This window comes from Microcaecilia unicolor, chromosome 3 (genome assembly GCF_901765095.1).
Source record: "Microcaecilia unicolor chromosome 3, aMicUni1.1, whole genome shotgun sequence".
Taxonomy (NCBI): domain Eukaryota; kingdom Metazoa; phylum Chordata; class Amphibia; order Gymnophiona; family Siphonopidae; genus Microcaecilia; species Microcaecilia unicolor.
Window position 1 is genome coordinate 107,674,492 of NC_044033.1, and position 25,557 is coordinate 107,700,048.

The following is a 25,557-nucleotide window of genomic DNA, read 5'->3' on the forward strand; positions in this document are numbered from 1 at the left end:
ACATCAGCGGTTCCCTCCCTCCCCTTCCGCGCAGTTTCCCTCTCTGTTCCGCCCCCTCCCCCCGTCATCACGTCTTGACGCGGGGGCGGGACAGAGAGGGAAGTCTCTACTGCGCATTTGCAAGTGAGTACGGTCACTTGCCTTTTATATGTTTGATACACCAATGCTCAGCACAGGACAAATTTGCTAGTTGACTGGCAAGCAAAGCTCTGCTCAACTCTGTGGCTCAAAGGGCTATACTGTGTATTCCCAAGCAAATTTATCCACAGAGAGTGATTTGATCAAATAAGGGAGCCATCTAAGGACAGGGAAATACCTACTGTACCTGAATGTTAATTCATCTTGAGTTACCATCGAAGAGGAGCGAGCTAAAAATCCAAAGTGGGAAACCAATAGTCATACCTACATTTTTCATGTAAGGAGTAAATAAAATGGAGGACTAATAGTTTTAATGCATATTATTACTGAGAACAAACCCTGTAGGAATTTACCATGTAGGACAAATTTTGAATACTGTGCCCACTTCTTCATTAAGTCCTCTGTCATACTGAGAAAAAGAGTGGAGGAGTGGCCTAGTGGTTAGGGTGGTGGACTTTGGTCCTGGGGAACTGAGTTCGATTCCCACTTCAGGCACAGGCAGCTCCTTGTGACTCTGGGCAAGTCACTTAACCCTCCATTGCCCCATGTAAGCCGCATTGAGCCTGCCATGAGTGGGAAAGTGTGGGGTACAAATGTAACAAAAATAAAATAAATAAAATGCTGCAATACCAGGACTAGGATAGTATTATAGGCATACAATTTCAGTGCCTGCTCTACAGTTCCAGCACTTCCAAAAATAAAACCCCTAGTTGCATAAATGGAACTGTATTCCAGTAGTGACAAACCCTACAAGGCATTACTAGAATCCCTTACAAACAGTACATTATATGCAAATGAAAGAATTATTTTTTAAACTGACACTTCCAAATTCTCAACCTCTTATAGTAATTACAGGGTCTGTTTACCGGAACACTCAAAGAGAAATGAACAGCAGTTTTGCTCAGCTAAGATACTGAAAAAGGAACCATTTTTATAAACTCATTTTTACCATTTAGCAGGAAACACAGAATTACATAAGTGTGCAATAAAATATGAACTAAAATACATGACTGGTCAGCTCTTCCTATAATATGTAGTCATCTCAACCAATATTTATACGCAGGGTGGAGAGTTCCTGGGAGGCAGGGAGTCCAGGCAGCTGCCACTGGCTCAGGAGAATACACCATCACTGTGGTAGTGGGAAGAAGAAAGCAGCAGCTGCTGCTGGAAGGAGTGACTGTGACCTGTCACAGGCAGTGAAGAGAAGCTAGATGGAAGAGAAAAGTAAAAATGAAGCAAAAAGCTATATGGCGAAATATATTTTTCCCTTAGTTCCTAAAGTGTTGGCTGGCACTCAAGTTTTCTAAATACTTTTCCATCCCTGTTATATATCTATACATTGACATTTACAGATATATAGATATTTAAACATTTTTACAAACGCCTGTTCAATGACATATACACACAGGATATATAATACGTGTACATAAGCTGAGGTAGTTTCAGCAATGTTTTGAAGTCACCTATTTAGTATAAAGGTGAACATGAGGTCTATAATACTAAGTTGGATAGTATTACTATTTCTCTCATTCTCTTTTCTCCACATATTCTTCCAGGCGCAACAGCCACTTATTCCAGTACTCTGAGCACAAGTCCAAGTCCATGAAATGAGGATGGGCAGGGGAGCCGTCTCTGTAAGCAACCACAATAAGTCCGCAATCAACCTGAAAAGAGACAAGAAAAACATGGTAGTCCGGCATATCACGCTGTGTGGGAGAGTACCAGGCACAAATTACTGTTTAAGTCCCATCATAGGATTAGCAGACTCAGCAAGCACACCCAAAGGCCTGATTCAGCCAAGTATTTATCCATAGAGAATGGGAGAAAAAAAAAAAACCCAACCTAGTGAATCAGTCCCTACGTTTGCTATTAAGAAACTTTATTTTCAATAAAGATAGAGCAGGTTTTTCAAAGGGACTAGATTTTAGCTCTTATTTCGATATTACAGGTTCTGAGGTATCATATGCACATTCTATCAAAAATATAAAAAGTTTCTATCTCCATTCTCCCATAATTAGGGCCATCAGTAGACTTGAAAATTGCTCGATTTACCATTATTTGGACATAGTAACACTGTTTTGCTATTTAACGAGTCAAATTTATTGATAAAGGAGACTTAAGAGGCTAAAAGTAAGGTAAGGTAAAATTATGTATAATCATACCTGATAATTTTCTTTCCATTAATCATAGCTGATCAATCCATAGACTGGTGGGTTGTGTCCATCTACCAGCAGGTGGAGATAGAGAGCAAACTTTTGCCTCCCTATATGTGGTCATGTGCTGCCGGAAACTCCTCAGTATGTCGATATCAAAGCTCCATCCGCAGGACTCAGCACTTAGAGAATTACACCCACGAAGGGACACTCTGCCCAGCTCACCACCGCCGAAACGGGGGAGGGGAATTAACCCAGCTCATCCCCACACAAGTGGGGGAGGGGAATCCGTCCAGCTCATCCCCGCGGAGCGGGGGAGGGACACCACACCCGCCGATGCGGGGGGATCTGGCTTATCCTGCAACCGCAACCGCGGGAGGAGCTGACTGACCCTAACACCGCCGAAGCGGGAGGGGTACAAAGCTGCCCTACAGCCGCACGAAGCGGGAGGGAGTGCCGGCAGAATTTATGTCTCAATCCAGCCCCGTAAAACGGAGGGGAGAGGAATGCAGCAGCTCACTGTAACACAAAGTCGTCTCAACTCTTGAAGAATCCAAGTGAAGAAGAACTTGAACACGAAGTCCTCCTGAAGTAACTGAAGGCTAAACTTGAACCTAAAATTCAACCAGAATATAAACAGTACAGATATCTGGGAGGGGCTATGGATTGATCAGCTATGATTAATGGAAAGAAAATTATCAGGTATGATTATACATAATTTTACCTTCCATATCATCAAGCTGATCAATCCATAGACTGGTGGGATGTACCGAAGCAGTACTCACCCAGGGCGGGACATAGAAATCCCTGACCTCAACACTGAAGCTCCAAACCGGGCCTCCGCCCGTGCAGCCACAGTCAAACGGTAATGCTTGGAGAACGTATGAGCCGAAGCCCACGTTGCCGCCTTGCATATCTCTTCCAAGGAGACGGATCCGGCCTCTGCCATCGAGGCCGCCTGAGCTCTCGTGGAGTGAGCCTTCAGCTGGATAGGCGGCACCTTCCCCGCGGCCACATAAGCCGCTGCAATGGCTTCCTGGACCCATCTTGCCACTGTAGGCTTAGCAGCCTGCAGACCCTTACGAGGACCTGCAAACAGGACAAACAGATGATCCGATTTCCGGAAATCATTGGTCACTTCCAAGTAACTGATGATGACTCGTCTCACATCCAGATATTCAAGAGCGGAGTACTCCTCTGGGTAGTCCTCCCTACGAAAGGAAGGGAGACAGAGCTGCTGATTCACATGGAAGCGAGAACCAATCTTGGGCAGGAAGGAAGGCACTGTGCGAATAGTCACTCCTGCCTCAGTGCACTGCAGAAAAGGCTCTCGACATGAGAGCGCCTGGAGCTCGGAAACTCTTCTGTCTGAAGTGATAGCCACCAAAAAGACTGCTTTCAACGTCAGGTCTTTCAGAGATGCCCTCGACAAGGGTTCCAAAGGCGGCTTCTGCAATGCTCTTAGCACCAGGTTGAGATTCCACGCAGGCACCACTGAGTGCAGAGGAGGGCGCAGGTGATTAACTCCCTTGAGAAAGCGCACCACATCTGGCTGCGAAGCCAGGGAAGCACCCTTCAGGCGGCCCCTGAAGCAAGCCAGAGCCGCTACCTGGACTTTAAGGGAACTGAGCGACAGGCCTTTCTCCAGACCTTCTTGCAGGAACGCCAACACTGAAGAAATTGGAGCAGTGAAGGGAGAAAGTGAGCCTGCTTCACACCATGCTGCAAAGATACGCCAAACCCTGGCGTAAGCAGTAGAAGTAGAGCGCTTCCTCGCTCTCAGCATAGTGGCGATGACCTTGTCTGAGAAGCCCTTCTTCCTCAGACGCTGCCGCTCAATAGCCAGGCCGTAAGAGCAAAGGGAGAGGGATCCTCCATCACCACGGGACCCTGATGTAACAGGCCCTGCTCCACTGACAGCCGCAGAGGATCGTCGACTGAGAGCCTGAACAAGTCCGCATACCAGGGACGTCTGGGCCAATCCGGACCCACCAGGATTACCCTGCCGGGATGCTTTGCCACCCGGTCTAGCACCCTGCCCAACATGAGCCAGGGCGGGAACACATAGAGGAGCTCTTGTGTCGGCCACTGTTGGAGAAGAGCATCTACTCCCAGGGATCGAGGGTCCCGTCCTCTGCTGAAAAAGCGCGGCACTTGGCCATTGGCCGATGACGCCATCAGATCTAGGCTCGGCTGGCCCCAGCGCTTCGTGATGTCCAAGAACGCCTGAGCAGATAGTTGCCACTCTCCGGGCTCCAAGGTATGGCGACTGAGAAAGTCCGCCTTGACATTCATGACTCCGGCAATGTGGGCCGCTGAAAGCTGCTCCAGGTTCGCTTCCGCCCACTGGCAAAGACTCATAGCCTCCCTGGCTAGAGGGGCGCTCTGGTACCTCCCTGGCGGTTGATATAGGCCACAGCCGTGGCATTGTCCGACAGGACCCGTACAGGCTTCAACACGAGTACCGGGATGAACTCCAATAACACCAAGCGAATGGCTCTGAGTTCCAGGAGGTTGATAGACCACTTGCCTCTGCAGGCGACTAGAGCCCCTGCGCTGTCCTTCCCAAGCAGTGGGCTCCCCAGCCCATCAAAGAGGCGTCTGTCGTGACGACAATCCACTCCGGGGTCACCAGAGGCAATCCTGCAGACAACTTGTCTGTCTGCGTCCACCAGCTCAGCGCCTTGCGCACTGCTGGGTCCACGGGAAGGCGCACAGCATAATCCTCCGACATCGGAGTCCAGCGCAGCAGCAGAGATAGCTGTAGTGGTCTCATATGAGCCCTGGCCCAGGGCACTACTTCCATCGTGGCCGTCATAGAGCCCAACAGCTGCACGTAGTCCCAAGCCCGAATAGGAGAGGCTACTAGGAACTAGTCCACCTGAGCCTGAAGCTTGACAATCCGATTGTCTGGCAGGAACACTCTGCCCACTTGGGTGTCGAATCGAACTCCCAGATACACCAGGGACTGAGTCGGGCGCAGCTGGCTCTTCTTCCAGTTGATGATCCATCCCAGGGAGCTCAAAAGAGCAACTACCCGGTCCATAGCTTTGCCGCACTCTGCATAAGAGGGGGCTCGGATCAACCAGTCGTCCAGATAAGGATGGACTTGTACTCCTTCCTTTAGCAGGAAGGCCGCTATGACCCCCATTACTTTGGAAAAGGTCCGCGGAGCAGTAGCCAACCCGAAAGGGAGGGCTCTGAACTGGAAGTGTCGTCTCAGGACTGTAAAACGCAGAAAGCGTTGGAGAGGAGGCCAGATGGGAATATGCAGGTACGCTTCCTTGATGTCCAAGGAAGCCAAGAACTCTCCTGCCTTCACTGCCGCTATAACAGAGCGGAGAGTCTCCATGCGAAAGTGCCTCACTTTCCAGGCCCGATTGACCCCTTTGAGGTCGAGGATAGGCCAGACAGAACCTCCTTTCTTTGGAACCACAAAGTAAATGGAGTAACGTCCCTTGCCAATCTGATTTTTTGGCACCGGAACGACCGCACCCAGGCGGATCAGGTTGTCCAAGGTCTGCTGCACTACCACAGCTTGACCGGAGACTTGCAGGGAGAGAGTACAAACCCGTCTCTTAAGGGTTGGCAGAACTCTAGCTTGTAGCCGTCTCTGATGACTTCCAGTACCCACGCGTCTGAAGTTATAGTGATCCACTCGCCCAGAAACGAGGACAGCCGTCCTCCAATCTGCACTGGGGCGTGGACCAAGGCCCCGTCATTGGGTACGAGACCCTGGGGGAGGACCGGAGGGAGCACCTCCGGGACGGCGGTCTCTGCGAAAGGAATGCTGCTTGGGGGAGAAATTCCTCTTGAAGGAAGAGGGGGCAGAGGAACCCGACTTGCCCGGGCGGTATGGAGGTATCGGGACGAGTACTAACCCGAGCCCTGACCTCTGGTAATTTCTTGCCCTTAGACGTGCCGAGATCGGTCACGATTTTGTCCAGCTCGACCCCAAAGAGCAGCTTGCCTTTAAAAGGCAATCTAGCCAGGCGGGATTTAGAGGCGTGGTCAGCAGACCAATGTTTCAGCCAAAGCCACCGCCGCGCAGAGACTGTCTGAGCCATGCCTTTAGCTGAGGCTCTCCAGACATCATACAGCAAGTCTGCCAAATAGGCTAAGCCCGATTCCAGGGCCGGCCAATCAGCCCTCAAGGAATGATCCGAGGGGGAAGCCCGCTGCACCATAGTCCGGCACGCCCTGGCCACATAGGAGCCGCAAACTGAGGCCTGCAAACTTAAAGCAGCTGCCTCCAAGGACGACCTTAAGGCCGCCTCCAATCTTCTGTCTTGGGCGTCCTTTAGGGCCGTGCCACCTTCCACCGGCAACGCCGTTTTCTTAGTCACCGCAGTGATTAAAGAATCCACGGTAGGCCACAGATAGGCCTCACGTTCACTCACAGCCAAAGGATAGAGGCGGGACATAGCCCTAGCCACTTTAAGGCTCGTTTCCGGGACATCCCATTGAGCCGCAATTAAGGTGTGCATGGCATCATGCACGTGGAAGGTTCTAGGCGGGCGCTTCGTCCCCAGCATAATGGCAGAGCCAACAGGGGCTGAGGGAGAGACGTCCTCCGGAGAGGAAATCTTCAAAGTGTCCATGGCCTGTAACAACAGGTTGGGCAAATCCTCTGGGCTAAAAAGCCGCGCTGCAGAGGGGTCATCCGCTCCATCCGAGCGGGGATCTATCTCCTCCAAGGAATCCGCAAAGGATCGTTGGGAGACCTCAGACACGCTGCCCTCATCTACATCGGAGGAGACAAAAGTCCTCCAAGGCCTGGAAATCAACCCGAGGGCGTTTACCTCTGGGAACCTCAACCTCTTTATCAGAAGAGGGAGCAGGGGCAGCGTTTTGCATGAGGAAAGCCTGATGCAGCAGCAAAACAAACTCGGGGGAGAAACCCCCCAGACTGTGCACTTCCGCAGCCTGGGCAACAGCCCTAGACACACTCTCAACCGGCGCTCGCAATAGCGGGGGAGAGACATGCTGCGCATCCAAAATGGCGTCCGGCGCGAAACTCCGTGAAGGAGCCGCGCGGGAAGAACGGCGCTTAACTTTAGCCGCTTTTGTGCCGTCGCCCAAATTAAGGGCGTTCATGGCATTAATGTCTCCAACCTCAAGGGCGGCCCCGAAGAAGCCGTCCGAGCCGCGTGGCCGGCCAAGATGGCGGAGGCGAGGAGCGGGGGATGGGCGTTAATGGCGGGAAAAAACCGCCACGCCGGAGGAACGACCGGGACATTCATCGGTCACTAAACTATCACCCATCAAGGGTGAATCAGGTTGTAAAACCCCCGCATCCCCTCTAGAAGCGCTCCAGCGATCCGGGGAGCGACCCTTTGCGCCCTCGCCCTCCGACACCATTGCCACGAGGAGAAGAATCGGGGAACCCCCTGCCCGCTATAAAAAGGTAAAATTACCTGCTTGCCGCTCCGAGCTGTAACGAACTGGTGTCCCAGTGAGTAGCTGCAATGAACGTTTAAAGAAACGTCGAATTAAACGCCTTTAAAGACGTTTAAAAATATATATATTTTTTTTTTTTTTTAACGGAGCCAGCGGGAGGGGGGAGAAAAGGAGGGACCTGGCACCACCAGGTTTGCACTTGCTCAAAAGAGCCCTCAACCCCAGGCCTCAACAAAACCTAAGGATTAGGCTTGGAGGCCTAGCCAGAGCTGCTGCTGTGTGTGACCACCACCTGCTGAGATAGAGAACATACTGGGGAGTTTCCGGCAGCACATGACCACATATAGGGAGGCAAAAGTTTGCTCTCTATCTCCACCTGCTGGTAGATGGACACAACCCACCAGTCTATGGATTGATCAGCTTGATGATATGGAAGTGTCATTACATAATTGATCCTTGTCTGGCAGCATTGATAGAGATATACCTGATGGGACTATCTGCTGTCTCTACAGAAGGGCTGCTTTCCTATGGTCCTTGCACTAAGTAGTGTTAGGCAATGGTGGCTAGTAGCAAGTAACCCATTTATGGCTAAAGTGTTGGAAGCAGCAGAGGCCATTCAATTGCAGCCTCAATTAAATGATTATGGACTAGTGGATAATATTCTGGTAGTTGCTGAAGTAAAGGAACCGTTAGTGGTTACGTCATCTGAACTGAACCACTTTTAGACAGGAGTGGGGAAGCCTTTGTCATGGATGTTTTAACATGGATGTTTTTTTCTAGTCAATCATGAATTATTGTTGAAATTAAGCTATTTGCGTAACTCGGGCACAGTGCCGTCATGGTTTTCAGAATTCTTATTGCAGAAATCCTTGAAGAATAAATGGAGGGATGAGCTATTTAATAACTAAAATGTTGAGTTGTGGGGTGCCTCAGGGCTCCCAGCTCTTGCCAATATTGTTTAATATTTTTATGTCTGGGTTATGAGCTATGAAATTCAGGTATGTGAGGGGAAAATCAGCTATGACATGCCCCCTGCTGGGTAGTGTACCTTAGATACAGTGGGGGAAATAAGTATTTGATCCCTTGCTGATTTTGTAAGTTTGCCCACTGACAAAGACATGAGCAGCCCATAATTGAAGGGTAGGTTATTGGTAACAGTGAGAGATAGCACATCACAAATTAAATCCGGAAAATCACATTGTGGAAAGTATATGAATTTATTTGCATTCTGCAGAGGGAAATAAGTATTTAATCCCTCTGGCAAACAAGACCTAATACTTGGTGGCAAAACCCTTGTTGGCAAGCACAGCGGTCAGACGTCTTCTGTAGTTGATGATGAGGTTTGCACACATGTCAGGAGGAATTTTGGTCCACTCCTCTTTGCAGATCATCTCTAAATCATTAAGAGTTCTGGGCTGTCGCTTGGCAACTCGCAGCTTCAGCTCCCTCCATAAGTTTTCAATGGGATTAAGGTCTGGTGACTGGCTAGGCCACTCCATGACCCTAATGTGCTTCTTCCTGAGCCACTCCTTTGTTGCCTTGGCTGTATGTTTTGGGTCATTGTCGTGCTGGAAGACCCAGCCACGACCCATTTTTAAGGCCCTGGCGGAGGGAAGGAGGTTGTCACTCAGAATTGTACGGTACATGGCCCCATCCATTCTCCCATTGATGCGGTGAAGTAGTCCTGTGCCCTTAGCAGAGAAACACCCCCAAAACATAACATTTCCACCTCCATGCTTGACAGTGGGGACGGTGTTCTTTGGGTCATAGGCAGCATTTCTCTTCCTCCAAACACGGCGAGTTGAGTTCATGCCAAAGAGCTCAATTTTTGTCTCATCTGACCACAGCACCTTCTCCCAATCACTCTCGGCATCATCCAGGTGTTCACTGGCAAACTTCAGACGGGCCGTCACATGTGCCTTCCGGAGCAGGGGGACCTTGCGGGCACTGCAGGATTGCAATCCGTTATGTCGTAATGTGTTACCAATGGTTTTCGTGGTGACAGTGGTCCCAGCTGCCTTGAGATCATTGACAAGTTCCCCCCTTGTAGTTGTAGGCTGATTTCTAACCTTCCTCATGATCAAGGATACCCCACGAGGTGAGATTTTGCGTGGAGCCCCAGATCTTTGTCGATTGACAGTCATTTTGTACTTCTTCCATTTTCTTACTATGGCACCAACAGTTGTCTCCTTCTCGCCCAGCGTCTTACTGATGGTTTTGTAGCCCATTCCAGCCTTGTGCAGGTGTATGATCTTGTCCCTGACATCCTTAGACAGCTCCTTGCTCTTGGCCATTTTGTAGAGGTTAGAGTCTGACTGATTCACTGAGTCTGTGGACAGGTGTCTTTCATACAGGTGACCATTGCCGACAGCTGTCTGTCATGCAGGTAACGAGTTGATTTGGAGCATCTACCTGGTCTGTAGGGGCCAGATCTCTTACTGGTTGGTGGGGGATCAAATACTTATTTCCCTCTGCAGAATGCAAATAAATTCATATACTTTCCACAATGTGATTTTCCGGATTTAATTTGTGATGTCCTATCTCTCACTGTTACCAATAACCTACCCTTCAATTATGGGCTGCTCATGTCTTTGTCAGTGGGCAAACTTACAAAATCAGCAAGGGATCAAATACTTATTTCCCCCACTGTATGTGAATAAGGGCATTAAAGCTAGGAGTGAATACACACATCTAACATGGTCCCAGAATTCAGAATTCTCTCTTATTACACCAATCAGCCACATGAACCACACTATAGCAAACAGAAAGTATTTATTTACAAGGATAAATTGAGAAATGCAAAAGAAAGTTTCAGGACATGTTTAAAAGTCCTGATACAAATACGTAGGTTGTTAAAATAAACATAAGTTTGATGGACCACCACAAACCCCCTAAGGGTAACCACCACCTAGAGCCCAGAGTGATCGCAGACTTTGAAAATCATACAGTCTGTTGGAATGGGGTTGCCTTCACATAGGCAGCTGGTATAAAAGGCAAGTGGTGATGAGCTTCTTTGTGGTCATGTAAAAGTGTTGATAATTCTTGGTATTCTGGCTGAGCGCTCCTATGCCTTTTGCAGGTGCATCTTTATATAAGTTCTCCTCGGAAGTGGCCTTAAAATCATGATACCATCAAGAAACGACTGGTCCATGCCCTACTGTTGCTTTATTATGGCAGGGTTTTATTTTTAGCCCTCTACAGTTATCCATTTTTCCCATCTCCATATGTAGAGGAACATTAATTGTTACCTCTGAGTTCTTGGACACTTGTTTTGCTCACATAAAAAAGGTGGATGAAAGAAAATTGTTTTACAATTAACCCAAATATAACTGTTGGTAGGAGGCCATGGTAAGTCTATTCCTACACAGAATCCAGTGGTGGAAGGTCTCCGATTCCCTTATGGTCGACAAGCCAGATTCTAGGTGCTATGCTAGATTTGGCACTTACACTACATAGATAGGTAGGTCAGATGGCTAGAAAAATAATTTTTTATAGTCCGAGATCTGGATAACAGATTAGAGCCTCTCTGGCAATACCTGCCATATACGTCGTCATCAGAAAGAGTCTCTCTTCCATGACTCATAATACTGGGTAAACTGATAGCTTGTTTGCAGGTTAGTTCTGGGTAGTCCTGGGTGGGAGTGGGCTATACCTTTACTGGATAGACTACACTGAATTCTTGCCTAGACAGACAATTTAAGTGTAGTGTACTGGTGAACAAGATTGTACACGGAGTTAATTTGAATCACTTGGTAGAACTATGGAAGCCATTTACCAAAATGCAAGCAGTTAAACATATGAGTGGAGGAGTGGCCTAGTGGTTACAGCACTGGGCTTGACATCCAGAGGTGGCTGGTTCAAATCCCACTGCTGTTCCTTGTGATCTTGGGCAAGTTGTCACTTAACTCTCTATTGCCTCAGGTACCAATTTAGATTGTGAGCCCAAAAGGGAAATACCCAGTGTACCTGAGTGCAATTCACCTTGAGCTACTACTGAAAATGTGTGAGCAAAAGTTAAAATAAAAATACCCTTGGGAATTAATGCATGGCTGCATTAACAATTTGGGGGGGGGGGGGGGGTGTATGATAGTAATTGTATAAAGGACATTTCATATGCATATACTGATGTGCATAAAATGCCTCTTATAACATTACCCTTTGTATAAGCGCTGTGGTAAGTACATTTGCACTTGTACAGATATAAACATGTTAGGGGGAGGAGGTTGAGGGGGAATGAGCACGGTCACATTTTTAAATATGTAGATTATAAAATATGCCCTTACTTCAGCCACATAGATTTACACCTGCTCCCAAGCTGATGTAAGTGCACTCACATTGTAGCTCAGAATTACGAAAGTGGCTAATTCTCCACTAGTGGCAAAACCCTTTCCTTTCAAGAAAAACTGCAACTGAGAAGCATCATAAAATACACAAGTATGATTATCAAACTGAAGACACATTTGCAAGGATATCTTAGGAGAAAACCATCTTTAAAAGTAGACCAGGTGGTCTGGGGGAGGGGGGAGGGGATGCACAGGACCAAAGTTGGCTCAGTGTACCACAGTCCCTTGAGGCAGCCCAGCACTTCAGTAATGTATTTTAGATGGGCTTAAGAATTATGCCTTATTATTAGGTAGAGAACATATGGGTACTGTAACAATCTGTGCAACTGTGCATAAATTCTACAGAAACACAGCCTTCCAAACAATTCACTTCTGCTCCATGTCTGTACGTGGTACTGTGGAAAGGTAAGAAGGTATGCCTTTGTTTGTGGATGACACCAACATCAGCAATTGAGTGCGCTAATATTTGGGTCCATTTCTAACCTATTATGGCCCTTTCTGCTCGCTATGGGCTACATCCAAATAGATGTTTCTATGCAAAAAAGATACTTGGAGTACAATTTGATAGTTCAGAATTTTCAGTTGCATATAGCACTTCTTGTTCAGAAATGTTTTTTTTTTTTTTTTTGGACTAAAACAACTTTGTTCTGTTCATTCTCTTTTGACACACTATGCATAAGCTCTTACATTTCTTTGTTATAAGTAATTTAGATTATTGTAATTCACTTGCATTTGGTATTCGTTAGAAAGACCTTAAGTGCTTACAACTAATTCAGACCACTGCAGTTTAAACCATGCTACTACCCCTTTATTGAAACAAGAAAATTGGCTGCCGGTATTAGCGAGACTCTCTTATAAGCTATTGTTAGTATATAAAATTTATCTTACTGAAACTCCACTATTTCTGCATCAGTATCTAGTGCCCCACACTCCATCTCATTTACTACAATCTTCCTAGTAAGGCTTGCTTGTTATTCTAACAAGTAGTCAAATTAATTTAGGACGCATATGTGCCACAATCTTTTCAGTTGTGGTTTCCCAATTATGGAACAACCTTTCATTGTTTCTTCATAAGAAACGTTCTCTTGCAAACTTTATAAATGTGGCTTATTTCAAGCTTCTTATGCTGGGTAGCTGATGTTTACTTCAGAGCTTGAGCTGACTGGATGACAGAGGGTGTTCTGTGAAACAACTATTTATTGTTTCCTATTTTTAAGATGTAAGGTTCCTATTTTTAAAATTTTATATTGATTTTAAAATTTATAGATTGTAAACCGCTCAGATGTCGATGGGCAGGCAGTACATCAAGTCAGAAATAAACTTGGAAATGTGGACTAGACATTCTTGAAGGAGTAAACAGAACGAAGCTTTAGGAGTAACTGGTTGCTTGGCAGTTCAGACTCAATGCAAAAATTAGACAGATATATAATCAAGAACTTGAGGTGTAGAAATCTGAAAGGAGTGGTACACAATGGAAAGTGAGATATTGATATGTTCCAGGCAGAAAAGTTGAGATGATCATACTTGATGACCTCTGGTGGCCAGAGAAAGAGATGCTAAAGTTCACAAACACAGGCAAAACCAGAGGGGGGGGGGGGGGGGGGGGGGCGAAGTAATGTCAATTTAAGATCCTGGTGTGGGTTGTTAAGGTCTTAAAGGGCATGACTACAGGTCACCTTCACAAGTTAATGAAAGGTTAAACATGTTGAGCATCTAGATGTGTAAATGGCATCTGACCTTGCTGATCATGGCTTGCTTATGGTGTGCCTGGGTGGGGGAGGGTGAGGGGGGGAATCTTGGGTAATACAGTATAATCCAACAATGGTTTTATTCCTTTATTTCAAAACTTCAGTATCCACCATTAGTCTGAGGCGTTACATACTCTCCTTGGGCTCTGGGATGCCTAAAGGCCCCACTCTTTCGTTTCACAGCCCTCTTGCCTCTTTGATCCAGGCACAGGTCATTAGTGGAAAGTGAAGAGGCAATGGAAGAAAAGATAGCTAATACGGTAAAAATTGGGGGATAAGACTTTTTCAGATATGTAAGCGACAGAAGGAATAGCGGTTTTAAACTGAATAAAAAAATATTTTCAGATCCAACAATTATTATTATAGGCGGTCTTTTGTTGGGCTGTGGTAGCATTTTTGGCTCGTGGTGGTGGTCGGTTGATGGTGAATGCAGAGATACCCAATGGGTGTCTCTGCGTTTGCTGCCAGCTGGTTTCTGCCACGAGCTAGGATTAACATGAGTGTCATGGGGTAAAGTTGAATGTAGGGTAACAACTAAATACCTGTAAAGAAGATTCACATGAAAGCATTCTGCTGCTAAGAGAGTTAAGACCACTACCTAGCAAGAAATTAGGAGGAGATTCTGACCTTAACAATTTTGTTTTGTCTAGGTTTAAGCTTCAGGGAAATGGGTGGAGGCCCAGTTTTCTGCAATATTAACACAATCTTGTACAGAAATTGCTGTATTTTTTCTGCTTGAAAAAACAGGAATAAGCAGAGTGATATTGTCTGCAGAATTTTAGAAGGTGACTTCTCAATGAGTAAATTGCTTTCCAAATGAGATCATCAGTATATTAAAAAGGATTTTAGACAGGGAGAGCCCTGGGGAACACCATATTAAACAAACCAGGGTTTGTCATCCGATAACATTTCATTCATTTTTACCCTTTAAGTTCTGTTTGACAGAAAACCCTTAAACCAGCTAAGCACTTTTCTTGAAATGCCCGTTTCACTTCGCAACTGTAGTAAGAGCCAGTAATCAACTAAATCGAAAGCCAATTACAGATCAAATTGTAGAATTATGGCTGGATGACTTTATAAACAAATCCCATATGTCATTTACCGATACCCTTTCGGAAATGTCTGTTATCGAGACTGACATGGGGGGGGGGGGGGGGGGGGGGAAGTCACTGCTTGCCCTGGGATTGGTAGCATGGAATGTTGCTACTAATTGGGTTCCTGCCAGGTACTTGTGACCTGGATTGGCCACTGCTGGAAACAGGATACTGGGCTAGATGGACCATTGGTCTGACCAGAATGGCTATTATTATGTTAAGTGCCATAATAGCACCGAGAGGCTCAAATCTGAGGGGGAGGAATATGGAAGCTGATAAGGATAAAGCTGAACTGCTTAACAACTATTTCTGTTCTGTGTTCATGGATGAAAGGCTGGGGGTAGGGCCGCAGAAAACAACTGCAAATGGGGACGGACATACGATAGACCAAGACCTTTTCTCAGAGAACTGTGTTTGTGAGGAGCTAGCTAAAATAAAAGTAGACAAAGCAATGGGGCCTGATGGGATACATTCGAGGGTGCTCAAGGAACTCGGAGAAGTTCTGGCGGCTCCACTGACGGACCACTTCGATGCTTCCTTGGAGTCTGGAGTGGTCCCAGAGGACTGGAGAAGGGCGGATGTGGTCCTTTTGCACAAGAGTGGAAGGAGGAGGTTGGGAATTACGGACCTGTCAGTCTAATCTCGGTGGTGAGCAAACTAATGTAAACACTTCTAAAGTGGAGGATTGTGAGGTTTCTCAAACTGAATGGAATGCAGGACCCGAGGCAGCATGGCTTCACTATAGGCAGGTTGTGTCAGACGAATCTGATTGATTTCTTCAACTGGGTGACCAAAAACAGTTGGACGAGGAGGGGTGCTAGATGTGATGTACTTAGATATTAGCAAAGCCTTTGACATGGTTCTGGCACAGGCGACTCATAAATAAACTGAGTAACTTTGGTATGGGACCTAGAGTAACTGACTGGGTTAAAAATTGGTTGAATGGAAAGACAGAGGATAGTGGTAAACGGAGCTTGCTCTGAAGATAGGGATGTTATCAGTGGAGTACTGCAGGGATCGGTCCTAGGGCTGGCTCTTCTTAACACCTTTGTGAGCGATATTGCGGAAGGGCTGTACGGTAAGGTTTGTCTCTTTGTGGATGATACCAAACTGTGCAATTGGATGGACACCCTGGAAAGTGTGGATGACATGAGGAAGGACCCAGTGAAGCTTGAGGAGTGGTCCAATATTTGGCAACTAAGATTTAATGCTAAAATATCTGAGGGAATGGTACAATATAGGGGGTAAAGTGCTTCTGTGTACAAAGGAAGAGCGGGACATGGGGGTGATTATGTTTCCAAACAAGTAGAAAAAGAGACTGTTATAGCCAGAAGGATGCCTGGGTGCAAAAGAAGAGGGATGACCAGCAGTTGCTACTATTTGCGTTTCTGCCAGGTACTTATGACCTGGATTGGCCACTATTGGAAGCAGGAGACAGGGCTTGATGGACCCTTGGTCAGACCCAGTATGGCTATTCTTATAACCATACTGGGTCTGACCAACAGAGTGTAATTTAATCTAATCCAACATCTTCACATTGACAAATGTCTACCATTATATACCAGACGGAGGTCTTAAGCGACTACAGAAATTCATGTCATATCCTATATAATAATTTGCATCTCCAACGTTCCATCGCTGTATGGCTGCCTGGGTTTGTAACAGCTGATGACGTCAGTCAGCCTCCAGCGTTCCATTCCCCCTCACTGCCCTGCCCTCACGTCAAAATGTAATGACATCAGAGGGCGGAACAGTGAGAGGGAAGGGAACGCTGGAGGCTAGCTGACGTCAGAAGGGATGTTATGAATGGAACGGAAGCCAGCGCCAGCCAGCCGGAGAACGTTCAGGTACAAATCGAGGGGATGGGAAGAATCGCTGGACATGGAGGGGAGGGCAGGGGAGAGAAAAAAAAAATCGCTGACAAGAGAGCCTTTCTAGGGCCCGTTTCATTGTTGAGGAAACGGGCTGGGTTCCACTAGTAGAACTATGTTTTTCACCCATGTGTGTTTGGAAAAGGCACCAATGTACTCTTCAGTTTTAGGTACTCTTACCTGAAAATTATAATTGTTATCATGGTTTATAGCCCCAATGTATGCAGCAACTTGCAATGGGTTGTCAAATGTGTCATTTAATAATGGCTTTGGTTTCTCCGAGGTCTTCCAATCAATCACACACAACTTCTCTCTGAAAAGATAGAAGGGATTTTTATTTTCTGTTTTCACAAAATTAAAAAAAAAATATGCCACAAAATAAAGATATTCTTCAAGATCTACAACTTTTGATCGCTGTCTCAAGTTATCTGTTGAGGAGGAGTGGCCTAGTGGTTAGGGTGGTGGACTTTGGTCCTGAGGAACTGAGTTCGATTCCCGGCACAGGCAGCTCCTTGTGACTGTGGACAAGTCACTTAACCCTACATTGCCTACCGCATTGAGCCTGCCATGAGTGGGAAAGCGCGGGGTACAAATGTAACAAAAATAAATTCTCTTTGCTGGTCAGAGAAGAAATAAATCAGGAAAAAAAATGTAGCGGACAGATCCAGAGAGCCAATGAAGAGGCAAAGCAATCCATTGAACAGTTACTGAGAAGGAAGATGTTTCCACAGCATGGAAACATGAACAACAGAGGAGAACGTTATATTGAGCATGACTGTCAAGTGTTGTATGAACTTCATGAAACCAAGAAAAAGAAATTAAAAAATAAACAGCACTATCATTTTTAATTAATGGAAGAGTACTGTAGCTATTTGCTGTACGCACCTTTACAGTACTCAAATTATAATTGCACACCTGTAGCAAATGTTCGCTGTGGACAGCAGGCTCCTACAGCCACACTAATGGGCGATGGCACCAGGACAAAGCCAAGCCAAGAATCCCTTCTTTCAAGCTCAAAAAGCTTCTAGAAAAGTTCTGAGCCTGTGAGGGTGCTCCTGTACTCCCTAACTGTTAAGTCCCTTCAGTATTTTCCAAAAAGTGTGGCTGTCCATGGAGAGCAACTGTAAAAGGTATGCAAGTATATTTTCTCCATGGACATGCAGGATTGTTACAGCCACACAAGTGAAGATTCCCAAGCTGAGGATTGCTACAATTCACATACTCAACCACATTTCTTGCAAGCTGAACACCTAAGAACAAAAGGAGGCAGATGCAAGTTGAAGCTAAGTCAGACATTATTCAGAACAACCAAAGAGTTTCAAACTATGGGGATTATTAATGCAACTAGTATAAAAGGCCCGTTTCGGTAGGCAATGAAACAGGCGCTAGCAAGGTAATCCCCCCCTCCCTCCCTTCTGAGTTCCAGACCCACCTTCCTCCCTCCCGAGTTCCAGACCCCCCTCCCCAGACCCCTCCCTTCCTTCCTTTCCTTGACTCTGAGTTTCAGACCCCCTCCCTCCCTCCTGAGTTCCAGACCCCCCTCCCAGTTCAAGGCCCCCTCACGCCCCTCCCACCGAGTTCCAGACTCCCCCTCCCTCCGATTTCAACACCCCCCTCCGTGTTACTGACCCCTGGACTTCTGTGCCGCGACCCTCTCGACCCCCCCTTCACGCAGAAAACCCTCCCCCGCCGGCGTCGCGTACCTGTGCTGAAGACAGCCAAAGTTCTCTTCTCGTCTGCGCCGGTGATGCTTGTTGAATGATCATCTGTTGAAGTTTCTGTGCGTGTGTCTGATGTCAGACGCACACACAGAAACTTGAACAGATGATCATTCATCAAGCAACGCCCCGGCGCAGCCGAGAAGTTTGGTTGTCGTCAGCACAGGAACGCGATGGCAGCGGGGGAGGGTTTTCAGCAGAAAGGGGGGGGGGGGGTCGAGAGGATCACGGCAGGGGGGTCCAAGGGTCAGTTACGTGGAAGGGGGGGTGTTGAAATTGGAGGGAGGGGGTGAGTCTGGAACTCGGTGGGAGGGGCGAGGGGGCCATTAACGGGATTGGAGGGAGGGAGTGGCGTGTGTGTGTGTGGGGGGCGGGGGTGTTGATGTTCATCGGGTGGGGGGGGTGCTCTGGTGATGCGCCGGTGGGGGGGGGGGGGGTCTGTGTTGCCCTGCTCCCTGTCACTTGCTCAGAAGTGGCAGGGAGCGGCGCACTGACAGCTGATTCCCAGGCAGGGGGAGGAGTAGGGAATTACTCCTCCCCTTGCCTGGGAATCAGCTGTCAGTGACGTTACTGACGTCAGTGTGTTCTTAGCTGCCTAGCAGACCACCTCCGTGGGATCCACAGTCCCAGGCAGGTTAGAACGTTGGAGGTGAGAATTATTATATAGGATAATAATGCTTTATAAAAATATGCATTGAGGATCAGGCTGCAGCTTTGCAAATGTCCTGTGTTAAACTAGGTGAATGTGAGCTGCTGCTGCTGTTGCTCTTAGCTGATGAGCTATCACCTTTGGAGGTGATGTTCTACTGGTGTCATTATAATAAAAAATCGATACAATTTGAAATCCAAGCTGATAAGGTTCATTTGAATGGCAGTGAAATCTTACTTGGATCAAAAGATAAACACGTCTGTGAAGGTATGTTTGAAGAAGTTCTTTGCATATAGGTTTGCATGGTATATTTACAATCTAACAAATGCAACATTCTCTCCTGTGCATTACTACGTGGAGGAGAAGGTGAAAACACTGGTAGCACAATTGGTTGATTAATGTGAAAATCTATAATCATTCTGTTCTTTTCTAAAGTATGTTGATTGGACTACTTTTGTTTTTATAAATTTGAGTATAAGGTGGGTAATCAACCACTTCTTATAATTCACTAATTTTATATGCTGATTTAAATAGCCACTAGAAAGAGTGTCCACCAGGAAAGATGTTTTGAGAGAAGCTAACAACATTGGTTCAAAAAGAAGCAGACCACAAAAATCAACTGGTATTTTCTAAAGGTGGCCTGGTGTTCAACAGGCTTTCATAATCCTTGTGAGACTCAGGGATGTCTTGAAACAGTGTTGGCACGGTTGAAGTTTGATCCACGATTCCTTGACACACGATAGCAAACACTGGCTATCATTGGACATGGTTAGTTAGAAATGAATATGTACTGTGACTGGAGGATTACTGGAGATAAGTAAATGATTTAAAGTGATTTAAATACAAAAGATATTATGAAGAGTTTTTATGCCAATGATAAAAACTGAGCCACATTGACTGTTAAGCAGTTTTGAGCTCGTTGAGGCTTTTTCCTCATGTTTTGCCACTTAACCCATATGATCTCTTAGTCGAGTCCTCGCTGGATGCTAAGCCAATGTCCAGAATACTGTAATATGCCTGATATCCAGTTTGTGGAGCCTCTGGTCCACAGGAGAAGAACCTCCCGCCCTGAAGGAGGGCAAACATACCTCCTGATTCATGTGGAACAGAGAACCACCTTCAGCAGAAATGATGGGACTGTACACAAGGTCACCGAATCCTCTGCAAAATGACAGATATGGGTTCCTGATGGGGCCTGAAATTCTGAGATCCTCCGAGCAAAGGTGATTGCTACCAGAAACACCATCTTAAGTGTGGGAGGTCTTTGATGCAAGTTGAGCGCAAGGACTCTATTGGCACCCCCAACAACCAGAGAACCAAATTCAGATCCCACGAGGAGAAAGAAGGACAAAGCGGGGGGTGCAAGTACACCACTCCCTTTAGGAAATGAGTCACCTCCCTGTGCAAGGCCAGAGAGGTGCCTTTCACCTTCCCCCAAGAGCTGGAAAGCGACAGCACTTGGACCCTCAGGAGGATTCAAGGTGAGCCCCTACTCCAGGGGAAAAGGGCCTGTTCTCCGTAGCAGGACTCAAAAAACAGCCAAACCCTGACGTAAGCCAGGGACGTGGCGGTCTACCTGGACCACAGCAGGGCAGCAATTTTTGCGGGAGAAAACCCACGCTTCTCTAAGCTCCGCCTTTCAATGGCCACACTAAGCCAAAAGGGATCAAGATACTCCATGTCTACTGGCCCCTACTGAAGGCAACCTGACCCCTGAGCAAAGGAAGGTGGGTCACCCAACAACAGGCCCTGGAAATCCATGTACCAAGGTCTGCAGGGCCAATCCAGCAACACCAAATGAGGATGATGCACAACCCTCGGCCAACAAGAGGCCATAGAGGAAACAGAGCAGCACAGATGTGGGTCAAGTCTAAACCATTGCATCTATCCTGAGAAGTAGAGTCGTCGCTCCATTGACTGAAGAAGCGCTCTGCCTTTTAATTGGCTCGTGAGGCCATCAAGTCGAACTGAGGAGGCCCCCAGTGGTCCACTATGAGCTGAAAGGCCTGATGCTCCAGATTCCACTCTCCCAGATCCAGAAGAGAGCGACTGAGAAAGTACGACTGCACACTGTCCTTGCCTGCAACATGGACTGCTGAAAGAACTTGCAGAAGTGCTTCTGCCCAGCAGCAGAGGCTCGCTGCTTCCAGGGCCACTGTGACTCTGGGTTCCATTCTGCTTGTTGATGTACGTCACCACCGTTGCGTTGTGCCGACATAACTGATCGCTTTCCCTTTCAGGAGTGGCTGGAACTCCACAGAGCTAACTGACCACCCGAGTCTCCAGGCGGTTGATGGGCCAGGATGCCTCCTGGCTGGATCAGGTGCCCTGCGCTATTCACCCCAGACGGCGAGCTCCTTAGCCAAAGAGACTCACATCCATGGTGACCAGCACCCACTGAGGAGGATCCAGAGAGACCCCCAATAGGTTCACCGGACTATCCCAGCGGGCTAGACTGAGCCCAGCCCTGGGTGTAAGTGGAAGACTGAAGTCCTGAGAGGCTAGAGCCCACCGAGATAAAAGGGCCCACTGCAGAAGGTACATATGAGCTCTCTTACAACGCAGTACTACCAGAGTTGCCACCAATGAGCCCAGGAGCTGCAAGTAGTCCCAGATCGTGGACCACAGAAGCTCACACAACTGGCGGTTTCTGTGTCCACAGCTTCTCTGCCTGCTCTTCTGGGAGAAACATCAACCTTCAGTACGTGTCAAAGCAAACTCCCAGATACTCCAGAACCTGAGACGAACACAGATGGCTCTTGGGATGATTCATGACCCACCCCAGGGACTCCAAAGGTAGATGACCTAATCGGTGGCTTGCCAGGCCTCCACTGTCCAAATCAGCTTGTCATCCAGGTACGGATGAACCTGAACCCCCTGGCACTGAAGATGCGCTGCTGCCACCACCACCACCACCATCACCTAGGATAATATACGGGGCCCCGTAGCCAGGCCAAAGGAAAGGCCTGAAACTGAAAATGCTTGCTTAACACACAGAAGCACAGAAATCCCCTGAGATGATCCACAATAAGGATATGGAGACAAGCCACTGCGAGGTCCAGGGAAGTCAGGAACTCCCCTGGCCACAACGAGGCTATAACAGAGTGCATCTGAAAGTGTTGGACCCTAAAGCAAGCTTTGACTCCTTTAAGGTCCAAGGTGGGATAGAAGGAGCCACCTTTCTTCGGGACAACAAAATAAATGGAGTACTGTCCCTGGCCGTGCTCTGCCAGAGGCACAGGCTCCACCGCCCCGGGAGCGACAAGTGCTGCAGAATGGATGCGATAGCCTGTTGCTTTAGAGCTGAATTGCAGGGAGAGGTCATGAAGGCATTGGACACTGGAGGCTGGATGGGCTAACTCCCAATAATACCCCCTGCTGACTGCCTCCAGGACCCACTGATCCAAGGTAATAAGGGCCCACTTGCTCCAATAGAGGGACAGCCTACCTCTCACTGGCACTGACAAAGGGCCCGGTGCACCCTCACAGGGGGCACCAGCAGGGCTGGCTCTTTTGAGGTCTCAAAAGGAACCCTGCTTGAAGGGCTCGACCTGGTCACCCCCCCTCCCCGAGACGTAGAGTGGCAGGTGAGCTGAAACTGCCATGACCCTCTAGCGCACCCTGTGGAAGTGGAAGAATGCAGAGAGCATTTCTGCCACAGCTCAGGAAGCCAAAGAGGCCGTGCCACCCTCATATCCTTGATCAGCTTCTCCAGGTCCTTTCCAAAGAGCAACTGCCCCCTAAAGGGCAGCCGACTCAACAGCTTTTGGAAGCTATATCTGCCACTCAGTGGTGAAGCTACAATCACCGGCATCCGACCACCGAAGTGGACACAGAGTGGAAAACTAAGCAGACCAGATCATAATGTCCATCAAAAAAACTGCTCCCGGCACCAGGCGAGCCACCTCCGGGGACCCCGGGAGCTGCTGCAGCAACCATCGCAGCATGGCCCTTGCCACAAATGGCAGCCTCAGTACTGGACATCCCCACAGAAAAGGCCACACAGAGTTGCTGCTCCACTTTTGTGTCATGGAGCTCCTTGAGAGCCTAGCCCCCCTGGACTGGCACAGCAGCCACCTTGGTGACTGCCGTGACCAAAGTGTCCACCTTTTCAACCTCCTCTACAGAGAAGGTATAAAGCTGATCCAGAGTTCTGGCACCTCTAAGGGAACTCAGTCTCCCATGATCATGTGGATAACAGTGTTGTGCAGAGGAAAATGCTTAGGGGGCCCAGTGAGCCCCTCCAGCAGCAGAGCCCCTTCAATGGGATCCACAGCCAAAGTTCGCAGCATAGAAAGGGCCTTAGTAACCTCGTTAATAAGATGAGACAGCTCCTCTCACCGAAAGAGACAGATCACATGTGACTACTCCTCCTCAGTTTCCTGAGTCAGGGGAGCCTCAGGGTCCCCTGTGGGCTGAGAGTCTGAGAAGACCTCAAAGTCCTCCCCACCTCAGGCACCCTTTCATTGGTTCTATGCTGCTTAGAACCCACTGTACACCTGCACTACAATAAGTATGATTACATATTCTATACTTTTGCCTTTTTTTAGCCATCCGCACCACCAGGGAATATCAAGGTTTTTAGGCTAATCTTGTGCCCACAGCCTAACAGCTGATTATGAATGATATATGTATGTTAGGTTTATGACTGTGTTCGAGTTCCTTATATTCCTTACAGCAATACATGGACCAGTCGAGTTTTTAACTATAGATGATTTTACTTTTGTCGTCAGACTTTTTGGTTCAAATGTACATTTTGACACTTTTATATTACAATGTAATAGTGTACGTTTTAAATAATTGTTATCATCTTTGACTAACCATTGGCTGTGGTAGTTGAATGTTCATTGCTGCTGCTGATACTCCTATGTGCTTACTTTCTATTTATATATGTACATACATCAACTCAACTCTCCATTTTACCTGTTTTGGAAACAAGACATTAGAGATGCTGATTTGCAGTCTTATTGAAGGCAGAATACAAAAGTAGAAAATCAAGGGATTGTACAATTAAATGCCTGTCCCCTCTGTCTCTTAAACTTATCACCACAGAAAACAACCTTTTAAAAGAAAAATTATATAAGCTGTGTGGTTTGGGGGGGGGGGGGGGGGGAAGAGAAGCACTGAATGAAAGCTCCAATATTGTACAGGAGTGGCCTAACAATTAAAGTGGCCTGAGGACTGCAGAAGCCAGGGCTTAAAACCCACTTCTTTCAATGACACTCCTCATGACCTCGAGCAACTCATTTAACCCCTGCTGTATTAGTTACAAATTTAAGCTTGTAAGCCTTCTTTGCCATGGAAATACTTACTGTACTCTGTAAGTAAACCATTTTTGGCCAAGATATGGAAAAGGTGAGTAATCGAGACCAGCAGTATCTCATCCTTACCTATATGCAGCCACGCAGTCTACCATGCCCCTGTAGCGCAGCACCTCATGCTGAACTGCACTCTCCAGCACCTTCACTCTGCTAATGTTTTCCAGCACATGCTGCACGCTTGCCAAGTAGCCAGACACTTCCACACTTTCCTTCTCCATCACAGACTCTTCTGGTGACATAAAGAAAGCTTCCAAACTTGCATGGAAGAGCTTTCCTTGTGCAAAGATATCTAGAAAAAGACAGACAAAAAAACAACAACAAAAAAACTCTCTCAAGGGCTCATGGGTCACACATACAGCCAAGTTCAAGGACAGAGGACAGGATGACAGTAAAGATGAGGCAGCAGAATATCAGCTCAGTTCAAGAGCACATATTTAATCCCTATTGCTTGTTTCCTGAAGAAAAGCAAGTGCAAACTACATTAGACATTTTCTTCAGAGTGACTTGGTGGCTCAGTAGCAGGGCTGTGCATTGCTATACCCAGAGTGCTGAATTTGATCCAGGCTCAGGTCTTCCACTCCCCAGGTCTGCAGGGCAGAGGATGCTGCAGGTGTTAAAGAGCTCCTGCAAGGAAGAAGGCAGTCACCTAGAGGATGAATTCAGGACCCACAATTGAAGAAGTCCAGAATGAGACTACATGCATTGCTCCCAGCTGAGGACCACTGTTGCAATGACTATACTAAGAAAACTGGGGCATGGCATAAAACCCGATGGGGGAGGGAGGGGAATGAGTTTAGGGGTGTGTATCAAGACTCATGGCACCATATGCCCTGGTTCCAACCAAGCTGGAAGCGCACAAGGAACACAAGGAAACTTCCAGGTTTAAAAGAAATCCCCCTCCCAAAAAAGCCATAACACAACTCAATCTAAGGCTCCTATATTTTCTCTTAATATGCTATATGTGGATGCACTCTTCTTAATAAAGCTGTTTTTTTTTCTGGTTTTCCTCAGAATACAAGAGAGCTACAAATTATATACACGTTTGGATCCAAATTTACAAATTATTTTCTGCTGTGCCATAAATCCTGCTCAGCAGAAAATATTTTTTTAAGTTCTAATCTA

General features: G+C 47.2%; 1 protein-coding gene across 4 annotated transcripts in view; it reads right to left on the minus strand.

The window, feature by feature from the left end:
• Positions 1–1,049: 1,049 nt before the first annotated feature.
• MGME1 (mitochondrial genome maintenance exonuclease 1) overlaps positions 1,050–25,557 on the minus strand; it is a 53,769-nt gene continuing 29,261 nt past the window's right edge. For 2 of the 4 annotated variants that reach the window (XM_030196253.1, XM_030196254.1), the window contains exons 3-5: positions 24,505–24,724; positions 16,928–17,060; positions 1,050–1,802 (exon numbers count right to left, since the gene is read on the minus strand). In XM_030196253.1, the coding sequence (XP_030052113.1) occupies positions 1,665–1,802; positions 16,928–17,060; positions 24,505–24,724 (491 nt within the window). In that variant the 3' untranslated portion in view covers positions 1,050–1,664. The remainder of the gene's footprint in view (positions 1,803–16,927; positions 17,061–24,504; positions 24,725–25,557) is intronic. The other 2 variants (XR_003941440.1, XM_030196255.1) reach the window with 2 other exon arrangements.